Here is a 20370-nt window from a genome sequence, read left to right as displayed (position 1 = left end):
GCATTTCCAGAAAACGTTTCACTCGGCAATTCTCTGCATTTTTCGGTGTGTGGCATCCTAATTAGCAAAACAGAAACCTCTCAATGACTGACAGACAGGCAAACGAACCTGCTCCATCCAAAAATGAAGTTTCTGAGCTGCCGTTCAAAAGTGATGGCTCAGATTTACAGAGAGGAGACGACACGCTTCACCTTGAAACTCTTGACGTTTTTAGAGTGTTGGATTTTGGTGCCTAAAGTGCGGAGACGTGCTGTTTACTGAAGCTGTGTACATGGAGGTCAGGACATCTGACAGTTTTTAACAGACTGCCTGGACATAGAGATGGATTTGTATATTGGAAAAAGTCAGAATACATCATTTCCAGGAATTAATGGCCATTATTTAATGTGTCACGAGAGAGACTGGAGCCAGCTTCTCGTGCGCGCGCACTTCTTTGTTCATGTGGCGTTTACATTTGGAAAACAGTATAACAGTGCATCTGGCATATTCAGCATTTTACCCCTTTTGTTGTGTTTTGTGAATTTTATTTATTTATTTGCTTTGAGGAGCTTGTGTGTGTGTGTGTGTCCTGCTGCTGCTTGTTGGCCCTCTCAGCTCACTGTGAAAAGGAATGTCTCCAAGATGGTTTTTCCCCAGCAACAGGTGTATTTTTTTTTTGATTTTATTGATAACAGCACTCATAAAGAACGCAATGAATACATTCCAGGTGATCATTTGTATTAATCATGCACAAAACTGATCCTGGAGCAGAGATCATTAGTGACAGGCTACGTATCTGACTCATGGCCGTACAGGTGCACATCAACCTTCACAGAGCTGCAGCTTCTACTATGACTGCATCAAAATTAAAAGTTTTCACTTAAAACGAGTCATCATAACATGGCATCACACTTACGTAAACTTTAGAATTAATCTGTCCCTCTGTTCATAACGTTATCAGCTACATTCCATTGAAGCACATGCTGGGATGCTTCTAGTTGCGACATTGATTGTCGGAAACACCCGAGTATTCATGAGTACTTTGTTTTTGGACCCCTCCGTAGCTGTTTGCTGCGAATGCCGTATACTTTGAAACCGGCCAAGGAAGTGCACAAAGTAATCCGGTGGGTCATCGGATGGTCACTAACAGCCTAAATCTAAATTGTTATGATTTTGGTGCAACATGTCCTTTAAGAACAAAGAATGTTCTTTTTCCTTCTTCTTCTTCCTCCACACTATGTCTTTAAAAGGAGAAAAAGAAGGTAGCATCTATTAATATATTAGCCTAAGTGTTTGGGACAACTCCTTTTCATGATTGGATGAAAGACTGGATTTTATTTTAGTCTCTATACACAGCGTGGAGTCTGCTGTTTGGGAATTTTCTGGAAACCCAGTTCCCTGTAGCATTATGCTTATTGTTTACATTACGTTTTGCTACTGGGTGTTACAGCACTGCACAGATGACCATTTATTCAGTTGTTACTCAGTTGTTGTTTCCTCGGCATGTTTTGAAAGTGTTTATTCATGTTTTCATGAAATGAGCTTATGAGGAAAAACTTAAAGTAGTGATGATGTTCGCTCATGTGGCAGCACGGTGCCTTAGTGGTTAGCACTGGTGCCTCACAGCATGGGATCGATTCCCACCTGTGGCCTTTCTGTGTGGAGTTTGCATGTTCTCCCTGTGTTTGCATGGGTTTCTTCCGGGAACTCCAGTTTCCTCCGACATTTAAAGATATGCAGGTTAGGTGAATTGGAAACTTTATAATTTTCCAGGTCTCCCTTGCAAAAGAGATCTTGATCTCAATGGGACTAACCTTGTTAAATATAGATTAAATTAAATAATGCTTTAAGCTTGTCCTGACTGTTTTGAACCCATGCTGATAATAACTGAGCCCTGTTACGAAGTTTCCCCCGCTCTGTTTATTTAAAACAAAAAACAAAAATGCATTTTATGCATATTTTATTGATACTATGCCAAATTACAACAAAACTGCCTCAGTGCCCTTCACATGAGTAAGGTCTAACCTTACCAACCCCCCTGAGCAAGCACACAGGTGAGAGTGATAAGGAAAAACTCCCTTTGATAATATTGAGGAAGAAACTCCAAGCAGACCAGACACAGCGGAGTGTACTTGGGGCTGCACATAGACAACACTCTCAGCTGGACTGTACATGTGGATAGTCTGTGTTCTCGACTCCATCAGAGACTCTACTTCCTCCGCAGACTTTGTTTGTATGGAGTCAATCAAAAAATAATGTTGTTATTTTACCAGGCAGTTCTAGAGAGCCTAGTCAGATATGGCATGACTGCCTGGTACGGCAACCTCTCTGTACAACTTAAAACTTAACAAATTGACAGTGCAATGAAGATAATTGGAAAGAAACAATATCAGTCCCTCAGTTCACTCTATAAAGAGTCTGTTCTGAAAGCAGCTCAGAGGATACTGATGGATACAGCTCATGTCCTCCATACAGAGTACACTCTCCTTCCCTCTGGGAGAAGATGTAGAGTCCCTTGGAGCAGACTGAATAGACTCAAAAACTCATTCGTCCCCATGTCTATCAAATTGCTAAACAATAATGTCTAAAACTGGAATTGTGCAACACTTATGGTGTTTCTCTTGATTTCCTGTCATGTTAATTTGTTATAGATGTGGCTGTGTTTTTATTTGTATCTGTTTGTTTTCCTTTTGTAAAGGCACTTAGCATGAGTCCAAGACAAATTTCCCTAAGGGGATAATAAAGTGTATCGTATCATATCGTATCCACAGCTTAAGCCATTCTAACAGTTACAAGGTTTTTACAAAGTTTTACCAGGCTGAAGAAATAGAAAAAAACAGAATAGCATCCAAAACAACGTGCATTATTGAGATGAGCACGCGGCCAATAATGCACTCACCTCTGTGACTTTGTCTCCAGTCCTGCGTTTGCTGTCCCTCTCATGTGCTCATTCCTAGTCCTGTCCTTCCCTGTCACTTCTGAGGAAAATCCCTTTCACTCTTGCAGATAACCTCCTGTTGCCAATCACTCACTCCTGATACTTTTCTTAACCCACTCCGCCCTGTCTGCACTTCCTTCTTCACATCTCTGCTCTCTATTACTTCAGACAGTTGACCTCAAGTCATCTACTCATTTACCTTTGCCACCTCTACTCCTTGCAATTGTACTGTTCTCCCAGTGCTCCCCCTCATTCAAAGATGAAAGCTGTCTTGCTCCAACTAACTTTAATTCCTCTTCTCTCCAGAGTGTATCTCCAACTCTCCATGTTTGTGTCAACCTGATCTCTACTGTCATTACAAATCACCTTGTTATTTACAAACATTGTAGCCCAAGGACACTGTGATCTGCATGTTTGGTTTGGCAAAATTTATGCTGGATGCCCTTCCTGGTGCAACTGTACCCGTTTATCAGGACTTGGCACCAGCGGTCTGAATGCACTAGATTACGCACGCAGTGTGGCTGAAATTTGGCCGCACTTGCAGTGTATGCCCTTTCTGCATCTGCCCTCCTCATTTTCCCAAACTTGGGATGACCACTCTGTTGAAAACTGCTCCTAGTTTTTTGTAGGATATTATTAATAATTACTTTGCTCATCATTCTGGATCTGACAGTCTGTAAGACAAAATATCTTCTTTTTCTCCATACTGATTGATGCAACCATAGCTAATCATGAAATCACCATGTGCCCTTAAAGCCAGAAGGTTCAAAATGAGAGAATATTGAATAACAGGATTAAACATACTAAACATCCCAGGCACTGTAACTAAGACATGTTTGTCTTTCAACTTGCAATTTTGAAATGAAAGTTTTACCCACGTGCTCAACAAACATTCTGTTCTACTATTGACTACTTTTGTTTCTCCAGGCTGAAGAGGAGGCTCGTCGAAATCGCCTCATGAGGGACATGGCCCAGCTCCGACTGCAGGTTTTGCTGTTATAGTTCTGTATAATTTTAAAATAGATATGATTGTATGTTGCCATTTACTGTAGTAAGGTTTTTACACAATTTTGCAAAGTCTTGTTTCCATGTGGAACTTTTAAAAATGAATTTTTAAAAAAATTAACCAGGGTGGCATGGTGGCTTGTTTACTTCACTGTATGGTTACATATGCACTGTTCCTTCCCCAACCCCCTCACGAAAAAAGGAAAAAAAATCAGATGCATCTTTGGTACAGTGATATGGTTATATTGAAATCAGATTCAGCCACCATCTGTTTTAGTCATTGTAAACATACCAATCTCACCGGACACCACTATTCCACAGGACACTGTTTTATTACAATCCCCCACTATCCAGAAAAAAATGCAAAAACGGGATGAGACTGCTTACTCCAGCGTGCCTCCTATCAGGCTGGCTTACAGAGTGCAGACCTGGCAACGCACTGAAATGAAAGTAAAGCTGCGCCTGGGTGCATTTTCAGCCAGAACTGCAACAAACTCTGCTTTTGCTTCAAATTTTTACCCCGATGGAACACAATCAAATAGGTTTCAAGCTGTTCTCACTATGACTACCCCCATTTAAAGATGTCTGAACATGATTGAATCTGTTAAGACTATGAACACGCGGAAGTGATGCAGATTTGGATGAAATTTTTGAACAGCTCTAAAAATTTCACCCCAATTTCAAAACTGGTGTTGGTGATGGCCGTAACTACTGCATATACCAGGTTTGTTCAAGATTGACAAAAGATGGATCAAGAAGTTACTGTGATGCTTCAAAATGCACTCTGATTTGCTATTTGGGATGAAACAAGAAGGAACCAGGGGTATAAAGGACTTGGAAAAATTAAACAATTTCTAAAATATATAATTTTGAGTTAAGGCATGGGTGTGTGTATATAAAAGGATTATATTAAGGATTTAAAATTGACTCGGCTTGTTAAGAGAAGTTAAGTTGTCCTATCATAGGTGGTCTTTTTGTGTCTGGCCCTTGCAGTTGGAGGTGTCACAGCTAGAGGGCAGCCTTCAACAACCTAAGGCCCAGTCATCAATGTCACCCTACCTGGTGCCAGACACGGCTGCTCTCTGTCAGCATCTGAGTCTCATCCGGCAGCTGGCTGGCAGTGGTTGTTTCATCATTATCATCCCACGGACAGGTCAGTATGTTGTCTTCAGCAGGAGGACTGTGTGAGAACAAATGGACAAATGTGCCTACTACATTATATATTCACTGTTATTTCAGTGCAAAGCTGAAGTAATGGTTATAGTAGTTTAAGATATGACTTGTAAGATAGCACTAAGTGGCCTGCACAACTTTAATGTTATCCAGGTATATTTGTGTACATGTAAATTTCCACAGTCATTGATGATATGGGGCTGCATTTCAGGTAAAGGCGCTGGGGAGATGGCTGTCATTACATCATCAATAAATGCACAAGTTTTACGTTGATATTTTGGACATTTTTCTTATCCCATCAATTGAAAGGATGTTTGGGGATGATGAAATCATTTTTCAAGATGATAATGCATCTTGCCATAGAGCAAAAACTGTGAAAACATTCCTTGCAAAAAGACACATAGGGTCAATGTCATGGCCTGCAAATAGTGCGGATCTTAATCCAATTGAAAATCTTTGGTGGAAGTTGAAGAAAATGGTCCATGACAAGGCTCCAACCTGCAAAGCTGATCTGGCAACAGCAATCAGAGAAAGTTGGAGCCAGATTGATGAAGAGTACTGTTTGTCACTCATTACGTCCATGCCTCAGAGACTGCAAGCTGTTATAAAAGCCAGAGGTGGTGCAACAAAATACTAGTGATGTGTTGGAGCGTTCTTTTGTTTTTCATGATGCCATAATTTTTTCCTCAGAATTGAGTGATTCCATATTTTTTTCCCTCTGCTTGGTCTAAAAAAGTAACCGTTACTGACTGCCACAATTTTTTTTCCTGATTTCTTATAGTGTTTCTTAAAGCCAGAAAGTTGCCATTTGAAATGACTTTAGTTTTGTGTCATGTCTGTGATCTGCTTTTTTTCTACAAAATTAAACAACTGAATGAACATCCTCCGAGGCCGGTGATTCCATAATTTTTGCCACGGGTTGTAATAAACAAATTATTAACTTTGCTTGCTCAGTCTATACAGGAAAATATCAGATGCTTGGCTAATAATCCATTAATATTGTACCGAGTGTATAGAAAGTGAGATGAATGTTCAAATAATTATAATGTGATTTAATGCATTCTTTCTCAATGTTATGCTTGTTTTGTGGTGATCTGTTAAAAGTTGTGTAGATAAATAATTGTGTGTAACTTTATCGACAGCCATAACATGTTGAGTGAAGCAGGTGGTGCCATCTGCTATTATGGACGGGTGACATGTTTAAGTCTAGTCCACATTTGGAAGACCATTCCTGTATTTTACAGATGTGTTATTCAAAAACCACATTGTCTTATACAACCCCAATTCCAATGAAGTTGGGACGTTTTGTAATTTGTAAATTAAAAACAGAATACAATGATTTGCAAATCCTGTTCAACCTATATTCAATTGAATACACCACAAAGACAAGATGTTTAATGTTCATACTGATAGACTTTATTGTTTTTGTGCAAATATTTGCTCATTTTGAAATGGGTGCATGCAACACGTTTCAAAAAAAGCTGGGACAGTGGTATGTTTACCACTGTGTTGCATCACCTTTCCTTCTAACAACATTCAATAAGTGTTTGGGAACCGAGGACACTAATTGTTGAAGCTTTGTAGGTGGAATTCTTTCTCATTCTTGCTTGATGTATGACTTCAGTTGTTCAACAGTCTGTTGTCTCCGTTGTCGTATTTTGCGCTTCATAATGCGCCACACATTTTCAGTAAGCGACAGGTCTGGAATGCAGGCAGGCCAGTCGAGTACCCACACTCTTTTACTACGAAGCCACACTGTTGTAATACGTGCAGAATGTGGCTTGGCATTGTCTTGCTGAAATAAGCAGGCACATCCCTGAAAAAGACGCCGTTTAGATGGCTGCATGTGTTGCTCCAAAACCTGGATGTACCTTTCAGCATTGATGGTGCCATCACAGATGTGTAAGTTGCCCGTGCCATGGACACTAACACACCCCCATACCATCACAGATGCTGGCTTTTGAACTTTGCGCTGGTAACAATCTGGGTGGTCTTTTTCCTCTTTTGTCTGGAGGACACGGTGTCCATGATTTCCAAAAACAATTTGAAATGTGGACTCATCAGACCACAGCACACTTTTCCACTTGTCTGTCCATTTCAAATGAGCTCGGGCCCAGAGAAGGCGGTGGCATTTCTGGATGTTGTTGATGTATGGCTTTCACTTTGTATGGTAGAGTTTTAACTTGTACTTGTAGATGTAGTGGCGCACTGTGTTAACTGACAATCATTTTCTGAACTGTTCCTGAGCCCACGTGGTAAGATTCTTTACACAATGATGTCGGTTTTTAAAGAAGGCTGTCACGGGCATTCAATGTTGGCCACTTGGATGTAGAAAGTACTCCAAATTCTCTGACTCTTCTGATTATATTATGGACTGTACATGATGGAATCCCTAAATTCCTTGCAATTGAATGTTGAGAAACATTATTCTCAAACTGTTGGACTATTTTTTTTCATGCAGTTGTTCGCAAAGTGGTGATCCTTGTCCCATCTTTGCTTGTGAACGGCTGAGCCTTTTGGGGATGCTCGTTTTATACCCATTCATGCCACTCACCTGTTTCCAATTAACCTGTTCACCTGTGGAATGTTGCAAACAGGTGTTCTTTGAGCATTCATCAACTTTCCCAGTCTTTTGTTGCCCCTGTCCCAGTTTTTTTTTTTTTTTTGAAATGTGTTGCAGGCATCCATTTCAAAATAAGCAAATATTTGCACAAAAACAAAAAAGTTTATCAGTTTGAACATTAAATATCTTGTCTTTGTGGTGTATTCAATTGAATATAGGTTGGAGGGGATTTGCAAATCATTGTATTCTGTTTTTATTTACATTTCACACAACGTCCCAACTTCATTGGAATTGGGGTTGTATTTAGGCAAATATAATGCTTGGATCCAGTGTACAGTTATTTGAATATGGTTGCATTGACCAAGAAAGAGGCATGAGAAGATGGAGAAAAATCTGCTGTGGCAACTCCCAACTCAAGTGATAAGCCAAAAAAAAAATAATAAAAGAAGGGTACCAATGGGAAAAAAAAAATTAAACATCACTTGTTTGTTGTTTAAGCTTTTTCCTCAAATGCTCAGTGTGGAACACGTATCTATTTTGCAGTGATTGATGGACTGGACAGGTTGAAAAAAGAAAATGTTGGTGCAAGAGATAGCATTCGCTTCCTGGAGTCTGAATTTCGCAAGGGAAACAGGTAGGTCAGTTAGGAGTATGAAGCTTCTCACTTTTAGGTGTGTGTGTGTGTGTGTGTGTGTGTGTGTGTGTGTGTGTGTGTGTGTGTGTGTGTGTGTGTGTGTGTGTGTGTGTGTGTGTGTGTGTGTGTGTGTGTGTGTGTGTGTGTGTGTGTGTTTTGAAGGATCTTTTGTTCTTTAAATTTGCAAAATGTTTCTACTACCTTAGCTTTACTGTTCTAACTTACTGTAGGTACATTCGCTGCCAAAAAGAAACGGGACGAAGTTTTGAAAGAGATAAACTGAAACGGCAGGACATTGAGGCTTGGTAATTTATAAAGAAATTAATATTCTCATCACATTTACTCTATGTGACATAAAATTTTGATTGAGCGTTTTTCTTCATTGTAGGCATCTGTATAAGATGGTTGACAGCTGTCGTCAGTTAACAGTGTCTCAGAGCAATGGCGATGATGATACATCCGGCATGGTGACTATTCTCACTGGACGTCTAGTGGAGGAGCTTTGCACTCGCTCAGCAGCAATGAAGGTCAGTCAAACATTGTGTTTACATGATACATATGGACAGACTAAGGAAGCAGTCATGGTACACCATTCTCATAGTGCTGGAAGCTTGAAGATTTGCTGGCTTCTTGGAGGTTTTGAAATGGTTATTATTTTGTCAGGGTGCAGTTCATCATCATACACAAATGTCTTTGCTCTTGGATGCAAGCTTTATTTAGTTAAACATGCAAGGAGTGCTGTATTTCTGTGCCACTAACCACATTTAGGCGTATTATATATATATATATATATATATATATATATATATATATATATATAAACAAACTCACTCATCTTCAACCGCTTATCCAGGATCGGGTCGCGGGGGCAACAGCTCTAGCAGAGGACGCCAGACTTCCCTTTCCCGGGCCACGTTAACCACCCCTGATTGGGGGATACGGAGGCATTCCCAGGCCAGTGTGGAGATATAATCTCTCCACCTTGTCCTGGGTCTTTCCCGGGGTCTCCTCCCAGATGGACGTGCCTGGAACACCTCCCTTGGAAGGCGCCCGGGAGCCATCCTTACCAGATGCCTGAACCACCTCAACTGGCTCCTTTCAACGCGACGAAGCAGTGGCTCTACTCTGAGCTCCCCACGGATGACTAAACTTCTCACCCTATCTCTAAGGAGGCACCAGCCACCAGCCAGTTGTACCCGCGATCTAGTTCTTTCGGTCATGACCCAACCCTCATGACCATAGGTGAGAGTAGGAACGAACCAGTAGATTGAGAGCTATGCCTTTTGGCTCAGCTCCCTTTTCGTCACAACAGTACAGTAGCGCGAAGGCAACACCACCCCTGCTGCGCCGATTCCCCCGGCAAGTCTCACGCTCCATTGTCCCCTCACTTGTGAACAAGACCCCAAGGTACTTGAACTCCTTCACTTGGGGCAAAACTTTATTCCCTATCTGTAGTAGGCAATCCATTGGTTTCCTGCTGAGAACCATGGCCTCAGATTTAGAGGTCCTGATTCTCATCCCAGCCACTTCACACTCGGCTGCAAACCGACCCAGTGAGTGTTGGAGGTCACAAGCCAATGAAGCAAACAGGACCACATCATCTGCAAAAAGCAGTGATGAGACCCTGAGCCTACCAAACTGGAAACCCTCCTCCCCCCAATTATGCCTCAATATCCTGTCCATGAATATCACAAACAGGATTGGTGACAAAGCGAAGCCCTGGCGGAGGCCAACCCCCTTCAGAAATGAGTCCGACTTATTGCCAAGAACCAAACACAGCTCTTGCTTTGTGAGTACAGAGATTGATGGCCCTGAGAATCTCCTCACTCCATAGTCCCGCCGCAGCTCCCACAGTATTTCCCGGGGTACCTGATCATATGCCTTCTCCAAGTCCACAAAACACATGTAGACTGGATGGGCATACTACCAGGCACCCTCCAGGATCCTTGTGAGAGTGAAGAGCTCGTCGGTTGTTCCACAACTAAGACAAAACCCGCATTATTCCTCTTCAATCAGAGGCTCGACGATCGGCTGAACCCTCCTTTCCAGCACCCTGGAGTAGACTTTACCAGGGAGGCTGAGTAGTGTGATGCCCCTGTCGTTGGCACACACTCACTGGTCTGCCTTTTTTAAATATGGGGACCACCACTCCTTAGGCACTGTCCCAGATCTCAACGTAATGTTGAAGAGACCTCTCATCCAAGACAGTCCCTCCACACCCAGAGCCTTCAGCATCTCTGGACGGATCTCGTCAACCCCCGGGGTTTTGCCACCGCAGAGTTGTTTGACTACCTCAGTAACTTCCACCAGGGACACTGATGAAAATCTTCCATCAGCTTCCAGCTCTGCCCCTACTATATGAGGTCTGTTAGAAAAGTATAGGACCTTTTTATTTTTTTCAAAAACCTGATGGATTTGAATCACGTGCATGAGCCAACCTTGAACCTTCGTGCGCATGCGTGATTTTTTTCACGCCCGTCGGTTGCGTCATTCGCCTGTGAGCAGGCTTTGTGTGAGCACTAGTCCTCCCCCCTCTTCAGATTTTCATTGCGAGGAAAATGTCTGAACGATTGGACCAGCACTGAATCAAATTTTTCCAGAAACTGTGAGAGACAGCCAGGTGGAAACCATTCAGAAGATTCAGACGGCTTTCGGTGACAATCCTATGGGCATCACACAGATTAAGGAGTGTTACAACCGGTTTAAAGACGGCGCACAATGGCGGAGGCCGCGCTCCGAGCAGCCATCGACAGGCTGAAACGACCAGATCACTTCCAAAGTGAACGCTGTGTTGATCCGGGATGTCGTCTGAGTACCAGAGAAATTGCAGAAGAGGTGGACATCAGCACTTTTTCGGCACATTCCACTGTTACAGGAGATTTTGTAATGAAAAACGTGCGGAGGAAAGCACCTCCGTGTTGGAAACCATTTGGAAGATTCAGACGGCTTTCGGTAGCTTTTCAGTCAAGTGAGTATCCGAGAAATTCTGTAAGAGCTGGGCATATCACAACATGTCCTGTGAGACTTCCAACACGGAGGTACTTTTTGTTCTGCGCCATTAGCGGCTCCGTCCCGACGCGCGAATTCCTCCGCACGGCTTTCATTACAGAATCTCCTGTAACAGTGGAATGTGCCAAAAAAGTGCTGATGTCCACCTCTTCTGCAATTTCTCTGGTAGTCAGATGACGTCCCGGATCAACACAGCGTTCACTTTGGAAATGATCTGGTCGTTTCAGCTTGTCGATGGTCACCGAAAGCCGTCTGAATCTTCCGAATGGTTTCCACCTGGCTGTCGCCCAGTTTCTGGCTAAATTTGATGCAGTTGCGCTGCTCCAGTCGTTCCGCCATTTCCTTGCAAAGAAAAAACGAGAGACTCCACCCATCCTCACACAAAGGCTGCTTACAACAAATGACGCAACCGACAGGCGTGAAAAAAATCATGCATGCGCACGAAGGTTCAAGGTTGGCTCATGCAAGCACACGTGATTCAAATCCATCAGGTTTTTGAAAAAAATAAAAAGGTCCGATACTTTTCTAACAGACCTCGTAGATGGCACTCCGGTTTGATGCAGGAGTTCCTCAAAGTGTTCCTTCCAGTGCCGGATTATATCCTCAGTTGAGGTCAACAGAGTCCCATCCTTACTGTAGACAGCTTGGATGGTTCCCAGACAATTTTTTTTGGAAAGTATGTTAACATTTTCTTTCATCTGCTGGTTTCATGGATTCCCAATAAAGGACAAATTGCCTGAACTCGATTGTAAAAATCTACTCCAAGATTATTGGAGTACAGCTGAGGGACTTGAGCTCTCTCTGGGAGAAACGTGGTCCAGAAAGCCAGAGGAATCATTGATCAGCCTGGACACATTCTGTCCTCTGACTTTTCTCTCATGCCCTCTGAGTGGCGATATTATGCACCCCCAAGGAAAATGAACAGATACTCCAACTCATTTATTCTTTCAGCTATCAGGCTGTTAAATGCTGGGAAGTAAGCTGAGGCTGATTGTGGCCTGTGCTGAATTTGCGTCTAAGGAGTGTTTTACAGGCAAACGTATTGTTTGTATTTATTGCTATCATGCTAATCTGTGGGTACTGACGGGTGAGGGTAATTATAGGTATGCTGTTGTGGAAGTCTTGTACTTATTTTTGTTCATTCCCTAATTGTTTAGACAGTTCAGTAAGGGGGGGGGGGGGGGGGGGGGGGACTATGAACTGAATTGCCTATTGTGGATTAATAAAGTTGTCACTGTCAACTGTGGGACCTTATATGTAAACAGGTGTGTGCCTTTCCAAATCATGTCCATTCAACTGAATTTACCCCAGGTGGACTCCAATTAAGCTGTGGAAACATCTAAAGGATGATCAGTGGAAACAGGATGCACCTGAGCTCAATTTTGAGCTTCATGGTGATCACATGTGTACATGTGATTACTTTGGGGTTTTTTTGTTTTGTTTGTTTGTTTTTCTATTTTAATAAATTTGCAAAAAATCTCCAACCTTTTTTGCATTGTCATTATGGGTATTGTGTGTAGAATTTTTGAGGGGAAAATTTATATTCATCCATTTTGGAATGAGGCTGTAACATAACAAAATGTGGAAAAAGTGAAGTGCATGTGGATGCACTGTATTTTCTCAACAAAGTGAATGATAGAAAAGAAAGCTTGAAGCAGAAAGTTGCCATTGTAGTGTGCGTGTCTCTTTTTGTCTGTTTGTCCACTGTGATATCTTCAAAATGCTAAATATTTATGTGTTTCTATTTATGTGCCAAAGATATTTGCCTAGCAAAGTCTGAAAAATGGTAGACAGTTGAATTTAAACCATTGTCTAAAAACCTGGCATGTAACAGGTCTTTATTTGCATTTTGTCATCCCTCATTAGTCGGCCATCCAAGCAGCAAGCACAGCAGGCATGGAGTTGAAGAACATTGTGGATTTCTACCGTCAGTGGAAAGAGATTGGCTGAGAGGTTAACACGGGTAGCTGTCGGCGCTCCAAACAGCTGATCGATCACAACACTCGCTCCCTCTCTCTCTCCCACTCTTTTGCTCTGTGTGTATCTGCATCTTAAAAAGGCAACAAAAAAAAACAAAAAAACAAAAACTCAAAAGAAAGACAGATCAAAGAGTTAAAGTATAGCGGGAAGAAATGTTCACACTTTGGAGGCGAAAAAAGTAAAAGAGAAATGCGAGTGAAACGACAGCTCTCCCACCTCCCATTCCATAAAACAAAAAGATTGACCTCTAGTGGTCGGGATGAGGCAATGGTGGGGTAACCCTACACAACATTTAAGTGCCCCTGGTTCACACCCTAACCAGGAATACACTGTATATGTTAGCAAACGAGTACATACGTGTCGAGAGAGAAGGCTCATGCATAACACACTCATGCGCAGATGAATCCATATAGATATTTAGAACTGTGGTTTGAATTTCTGTCCCCTCATCCCATTCCGTCTGTATTTGAGAACAGGGACAAGAATGTTGGAGTGTCGAGGGGCAGCTTTTTGTAAAGACGAGGGTGTATGGAGAGAATAGGTTCTGGGCACCTGATACCCACAACTTGCAGCATTCTGAACAGCCACGGTCTCGTAGCTCACAGGCCTCTGCAGTGAAAGATGTGCACTTCTAGATCGGTTACCTTCCTATGTGGCTTTTTTGTCTCCCCCCGCCCCTCTTATTTGCAGTGTACTTTGGTGAACAGTGACTTATGTATTGTGCTATCTCTAAGAAAAAAAACATTTACAGGTGCTGCCCTGTTGAAAGTTTTAATCTGGATTTTATTTTTATACCCAAATGATGTTCATTTGCTTTTGTAAGATAAAACTGAGTTAAAATATGCAAGAATGTTTAAGGACAAGGTTATGTGGTGATCCACTGGACATTCCCTGCAGTTTTCAAAAAGAACAAGAATTATAACCCAGAACTTATTGAAACACATCAGATGGGCGAGGGGAGGAGGGCTAATGAGCTCATGTTGTAGCTGTCGAGGCTCAGAAGAGAGAAGGCCAGTGCAAATTTTGCTTGGACCCCTGTGAAGTCCTAAAATGTAGATCATCGAAATCACCATCTCCATCGTGACTGTCCGATCTTGCACAATGCAACAAAAAAAGAACCAGTATATGTGTGTGGCCATGCATTAAACAATAAAAGGAACTGATTAAAGATAATGCCTTTTGTGTATTCATTTTTCAATGCCATTAAGTTTTGTATCTTGCGCCTCTTACAGAACATAGAAAAGAACCAATCCCATTGCAGCACAGGCAGTACCACCCTAGCAGAAGCTTGCTGGCACTGGTGGTGCTGTCCCACTTTGTTGGGGTGGGGGGGATCCCTCACAGACTCAAGCTGTCTTTTCTGGGATCACATGAGCTTGTGCTGCTAGGACTTAGCAGGCGGATTGCGCTGCTGACAGGATGAGAGGTTTGAACATGCAGAAACTCCATTAGATTTGGTCCTTTGAAAGCCATCCGTGATCTGATTTGACAAATGTCCGTGAAGGGGTCTGTGCTGGCTCTGGGGAAGTGTCTCGCCTGTCTGGAGTTTATGTGTAAGTAACTTAAAATCCCGCAGTTTGTTCAGATTCTCTTGCCTGAGTTTGCTTGTGTTGTTGCTGCCTCGGCCATTGTGCTTTATGTTCTGTGAAAAACAAGGGTTTCTTTGCTGTGGCCACTTAAAAAAAAAAAAATAGAGGCTCTTCTTATGCTGTTCAGAACAACCCTTCTTCCTGTAACAGACCCTTGAGGACGCTTTCTCAGAAGTCACTCCCATATTTAGGAACAAGTCACTGACCTGATGCACTGCTGGGTTGTGTGCTACTTGTATTTTTTTGCAAAAGGTGAGCACATAATTCAACATTGAATGATCCAAAAGTGGGCCATTCTAAGTCCTCAATGAAACATGCAAATAGTCCATGTACACTACCAGTCAAAAGTTTGACTGGTAGTGTACGTATTAAGTATGTTTAAAATTAAATGGGCATTTTATTTACTAAAATTACTCATTGATTTTGTTAGAGTTTGTGATGCAGCTATTGCCACATTTATAATGCCAGATTTAATCTTTAAACATGCCTCATGTAATCCCATGTTATGTTAAATCTGAAAGAGTACTTTAAGCTGTCAAATGTACAGTTACGGTCAGAGGTTGACATATACTTATGAGCATTAATGTAGTAATGATAATAATCTTGAATATTCAAGTAATGGCACCCAGCACTGAAGTTTTCTGGAAGCCAGGAGAATATTGCACCTTCCTTGTTTCATGAAACTGGCAACACTTCATTTTCCTTAAAGATGTAAAGTATAAAGCCGCTGAATGTTCATATGGATTCTACATTAAGGTATAACCAGGTGCTAAATATTATCACCGGTTGGTATTACTACTTTATATTACTGCTACTTTAAAACTTTACTTCATTACCAAACTGTTACCCTAGCAACCTGTATACCTGTGAATACGTAATATCTCTAACAGCCTAGATATGAGAAAGTTCCAAGTTTAATAGTTTCAGGAGCGCTCCCACAGATCCACCGCATTTTCCCCTTTTTGGCCAAAAAGCCGTTTTTAGCCTTATACAGTGCAAAACGTATTAATCCCAGAAGTTATCTGATGCATGAAATGAAAAATATGGATACCATTTAGTAAATATATGCAATATGAGCTTCCTAGGTGGTTCTATTGTATTATAAAATTACAAGCCCCTGAATTTGGGGAACAGGCTATTTTGTCCACATATGGCATTTTTAGGGTAGAATATCAAAGAACCATAAACTAAGAGGAAATGAAAGCTAATCTTTTGCATGATGAGTAATATCATATAGGCATACATTTAGGAATTTTCAGAACAAAATCATTTTTGGGTTGACCTGGGGACTCCTAGATGAGTTGGCATGGTTTGACCCATGTAATAATTTTGACCCTCTGTAAATTAGAGAAGATTCCAAATAAATTCAAATTTATACACCCAATTCTTGTTTTTTAAAGTTGTTGATGTGTAGGGGTGGTGTGTTTGTTTCCCGTGTGGAAGGTTCCCTGCTCAAGGCTACTTTACCCCTTCTCCACTTTGCATCAAGAAGGGCACCTGGCATAAAACTTGTGCAAGATCTATATGCAGACCCACCTCTGATCTGCTGTAGTGAAACAAGGGAGAAGCTGAAGGGACTTACTTTTTAATGCTGTATAATCTCATTCCACCCAGTCAAAGGAACAGTTCTAAGACATCATTCAAAGCCCAAAATTACCATGACATTCATGGCCATGATGAGTGTATGTAAATGTCTGACCACAAATACAGACGTAAACTAGAATATTTCCTTCTGATTAGGTACCAAATTCTGTATCGCAAAAGAAAGATGGCAAATATTGAAGAATTTTTTTTTTTCCCTTTCCATTTTCATCCGCTTCATCTGAGGTCGGGTCGCAGGGCAGCATTTCAAGCAAAGCCGCCCAGACCTTCCGATCCACACACACCTCCCCCAGCTCCTCCGAGGGAACCCCGAGGCGTTCTCAAGCCAGCTGCGAGATGTAGTCCCTCCAGCGTGTCCTGGGTCTTCCCTGGGGCCTCCTCCCGATGGGGCATGCCCAGAACACCTCTCCAGCCAGGCGTCCAGGGGGCATCCGGAAAAATGCCGAGCCACCTCAGCTGGCTCCTTTCGATGTGGAGGAGCAGCGGCTCGACTTCAAGCTCCTCCCGAGTGACCGAGCTCCTCACCCTATCTCTAAGGGAGCACCCAGCCACCCTGTGGAGGAAACTCATCTTAGTCGCTTGTACTCGCGATCTTGTTCTTTCGGTCATGAGCCAAATCTCATGACCATAGGTGAGGGTTGGAACGTAGATCGATTGGTAAATCACGACCCCCCCCCCCCCCGTTCAGCTCTCTCTTCACCACGGTGGTCCGATACAGCGACTGCATCACTGCAGATGCTGCACCGATTCGTCTGTCGAGCTCACGCTCCATCCGTCCCTCTCTCGTGAACAAGACCCCGAGATACTTGAACTCCTCCACTTGAGGCAAGGACACTCCACCGACCTGAAGAGGGCAAAGCACCTTTTTTCCAGTTGAGAACCATGGCCTCGGATTTGGAGGTGCTGATCTTCATCCCGGATGCTTCACACCTGGCTGCAAACCGCTCCAGTGCACGCTGAAGGTCCTGATTTGATGAAGCCAACAGAACCACATCGTCTGCAAACAGCAGAGATGAGATTCTGTGGTTCCCAAACTGGAGCCCCTCTACACCCTGACTGCACCTAGAAATTCTGTCCATAAAGGTAATGAACAGAACCAGTGACAAAGGGGAGCCCTGGCAGAGGCCGACATGCACTGGAAACAGGCTTGACTTACTACCGTCAATGCGAACCAAGCTCCTGCTGCGGTCGTACAGGGATCGGATAGCCCTTAACAAAGGACCCCAGACCCCGTACTCCCAGAGCACCCCCACAGGGTGCCTCGAGGGATACGGTCGAACACCTTCTCCAGTTCCACAAAATACATGTGGACTGGTTGGGTGAACTCCCATGAACCCTCAAGCACCCAATGGAGGGTGTAGAGCTGGTCCAGTGAGCTGCGACCAGGACGAAAAACACACTGCTCCTCTTGAATCTGAGGTTCGACTATCGGCCGAATTCTCTCCAGTACTCTGGAATAGACCTTAGCGGGGAGGCTGAGGAGTGTGATCCCCTTGTAGTTGGAACACCTGCTCCGGTCCCCCTTCTTAAACAGAGGGTCTGCCACCCCGGTCTGCCAATCCAGAGACACTGTCCCCGACTGCCACGCAATGTTGCAGAGACGTGTCAACCAAGACAGTTACACAATATGTAGAGACTTAAGGTACTCCGGACGGATTTCATCCACCCCAGGAGCCTTGCCACTTGCCACAGTGACTTTGGCCTGGGTGATAAATGAGTCCGCCTCTGAGTCCCCAGTCTCTGCTTCCTCTTCGGAAGACATGACGATGGGATAGAGGAGATCCTTGAAGTATTCCTTCCACCGCCTGACAGCATCCTCAGTAAGGGTCAACAGCTCCCCACCCACACTGTAGACGGTGTTGGAGAGCTGCTTCCGCCTCCAGAGGCGTCGGGCGGTTTGCCAGAATTTCTTTGAGGCCGACCGATAGTCCTCCTCCATGGCCTCCCCGAACTCCTCCCAGACACGAGTTTTTGCCTCTGCGACCGCACAGGCTGCAGCACGCTTGGCCTGCCGGTACCTGTCAGCTGCCTCCAGAGTCCCACCTGCCAACAAAGACAAGTGGGACTCCTTCTTCAGCTTGACAGTATCCCTTACTTCCGGTGTCCACCACCGGGTTCAGGGACTGCCACCACGACAGGCACCAGAGACCCTGTGACCACAGCTGCGAGCGGCTGCATCGACAGTGGAGGTGGAGAACATGGTCCACTCGGACTCCATGTCTCCAACCTCCCCCGGGATCTGGGAGAAGCTCTCCCGGTGGTGGGAATTGAAGCCCTCGCTGACAGGGGGTTCCGCCAGTCATTCCCAGTAGACCCTCACGATATGTTTGGGCCTGCCAGGTCTGACTGGCTTCCTCCCCTCCCCCTTGAACTGCCACTTCCCCTCGAACTGCCACCTTATCGTGGTGGTGGAGTTTGCGTACCCGGATGATCCTAGGAGCTATGTTGTCAGGGGCTTTGTGCCCCTGGTAGGGTCTCCCATGGCAAACAGGTCCTAGGGGACAGGTCAGACTAAAGGCAGTTCAGAAGCTTCCATGACCAGTATAATATCAAGGACCAAGATGTCGCCTGGTACGGCGGAGCCGGGGCTCCACCCTGGAACCAGGCCTGGGGTTGGGGCTCATGCGCAAGCGCCTGGTGGTCGGGCCTTAGACCACGGGGCCCAGCCGGGCCCAGCCCGAAAGAGTGATGTGGGCCCACCCTCCTGTGGGTTCACCACCTGCAGAGGGGGCCATGGGGGTCGGATGCAGAGAGGATTGGGTGGCGGTCAAGGGCGAGTGGCCCGGCGGCCCTTTCCGCGCTCACAGCCTCTGGCTGTCGGGACGTGGGAGTGGAAGAATGTTTTTTTTAATCTAAAATTGAAAAAATGACTTTCTGAATTATAATTATGAAATAAGTCAATCTCATTCAGAAGTACAAATTTTGACATTTTAATCAGAATTTTGACTTATAGAGGGTCATACTCCTCCCGCATTTTTCCATAGTTGTGTAGCATAAGTATTGAGAGTTACGTTCAACTAGAAGCACTTTTGGAAGTACTTTTGTCTACCCTGAGGTTTTGTTGAACTGAAACAAATGGACTGCATTTATATAACGCTTTTCCATCTGCATCAGACGCTCAAAGCGCTTTACAATGATGCCTCACATTCACACAGATACACTCACACACCGATGTTAGTGTGCTGCCATGCAAGGCGCTCACTACACACTGGGAGCAACTAGGGGATTAAGAACCTGGGTTTTGAACAGAGGATCCTCTGGTCCCAACACTTAACCACTAGACCATCACCTCTCCAAACAAGACAAAAAAAAAAAAATGCAGAGTAATTGCAGGGATTAAAGTTCTCCGTCGCTACGATGCATTTCTATCAATCAAAACCCAGAGACATTACTTATTATGTAGATTAATGCATTTTATGACATTTCTGGTTATAATTAAAAGTAATATTGTTGAAGATGTCTAAAATGGGTTAATTGACAAATAAGACCCAATTAAAAGTCTAAAATCAGACATAAAAACAATACAATATTAAAAAGCACCATACACATTCACAAAATCACTATCAAATGTTCAATCCAGAATTCATGCCAAAAAGCTACAAAGTATTGCAAAAGTGCAATGGGTGGATGTGCAAATAAGCAATAGCAGTGCAAGAAAAACAAGAGCACCTAAAGGCTAATTGCCATTAAGTAATAAAATTGCACTGGGGATTAATGAGACCTGAAATCTTTTAGTCCTCCTCATAGGAGCCTTAAAACGACGGCCTGAGGGCAAAAGCTCAAACTCTTTTTTTCAGTGGGTGATTAGGACAATCCAGAATAGCATTAGCCTTTCTCAGGACCTATCTGTTATAGAAAGACATTACCCTGGCCTGCTGACTTCCTGAAATTTTTCCAG

General features: G+C 43.5%; 2 protein-coding genes across 3 annotated transcripts in view; both read left to right on the top strand.

Annotated features, from left to right (window-relative positions):
* smg5 (SMG5 nonsense mediated mRNA decay factor) overlaps positions 1-14452 on the top strand; it is a 77669-nt gene extending 63217 nt beyond the window's left edge. The window contains exons 17-22 of the mRNA XM_034174251.1: positions 3845-3904; positions 4916-5075; positions 8202-8292; positions 8523-8597; positions 8681-8819; positions 13168-14452. Coding sequence (XP_034030142.1) covers positions 3845-3904; positions 4916-5075; positions 8202-8292; positions 8523-8597; positions 8681-8819; positions 13168-13251 — 609 coding nt within the window. The 3' untranslated portion in view covers positions 13252-14452. The remainder of the gene's footprint in view (positions 1-3844; positions 3905-4915; positions 5076-8201; positions 8293-8522; positions 8598-8680; positions 8820-13167) is intronic.
* A 165-nt stretch (positions 14453-14617) lies between these two features.
* The window catches only part of paqr6 (progestin and adipoQ receptor family member VI), an 86447-nt gene continuing 80694 nt past the window's right edge, over positions 14618-20370 (top strand). Inside the window, exon 1 of one of the 2 annotated variants that reach the window (XM_034174253.1) lies at positions 14618-14834. In XM_034174253.1, the coding sequence (XP_034030144.1) occupies positions 14774-14834 (61 nt within the window). In that variant the 5' untranslated portion in view covers positions 14618-14773. Of the gene's footprint in view, positions 14835-18033; positions 18044-20370 lie in introns of those variants that run through there. The other variant, XM_034174255.1, reaches the window with a different exon arrangement.

The sequence above is a fragment of the Thalassophryne amazonica genome, chromosome 7 (genome assembly GCF_902500255.1).
Source record: "Thalassophryne amazonica chromosome 7, fThaAma1.1, whole genome shotgun sequence".
NCBI lineage: Eukaryota > Metazoa > Chordata > Actinopteri > Batrachoidiformes > Batrachoididae > Thalassophryne > Thalassophryne amazonica.
Note: the sequence above shows the minus strand (reverse complement) of the source record. Positions and strands in the feature narration are given on the sequence as shown.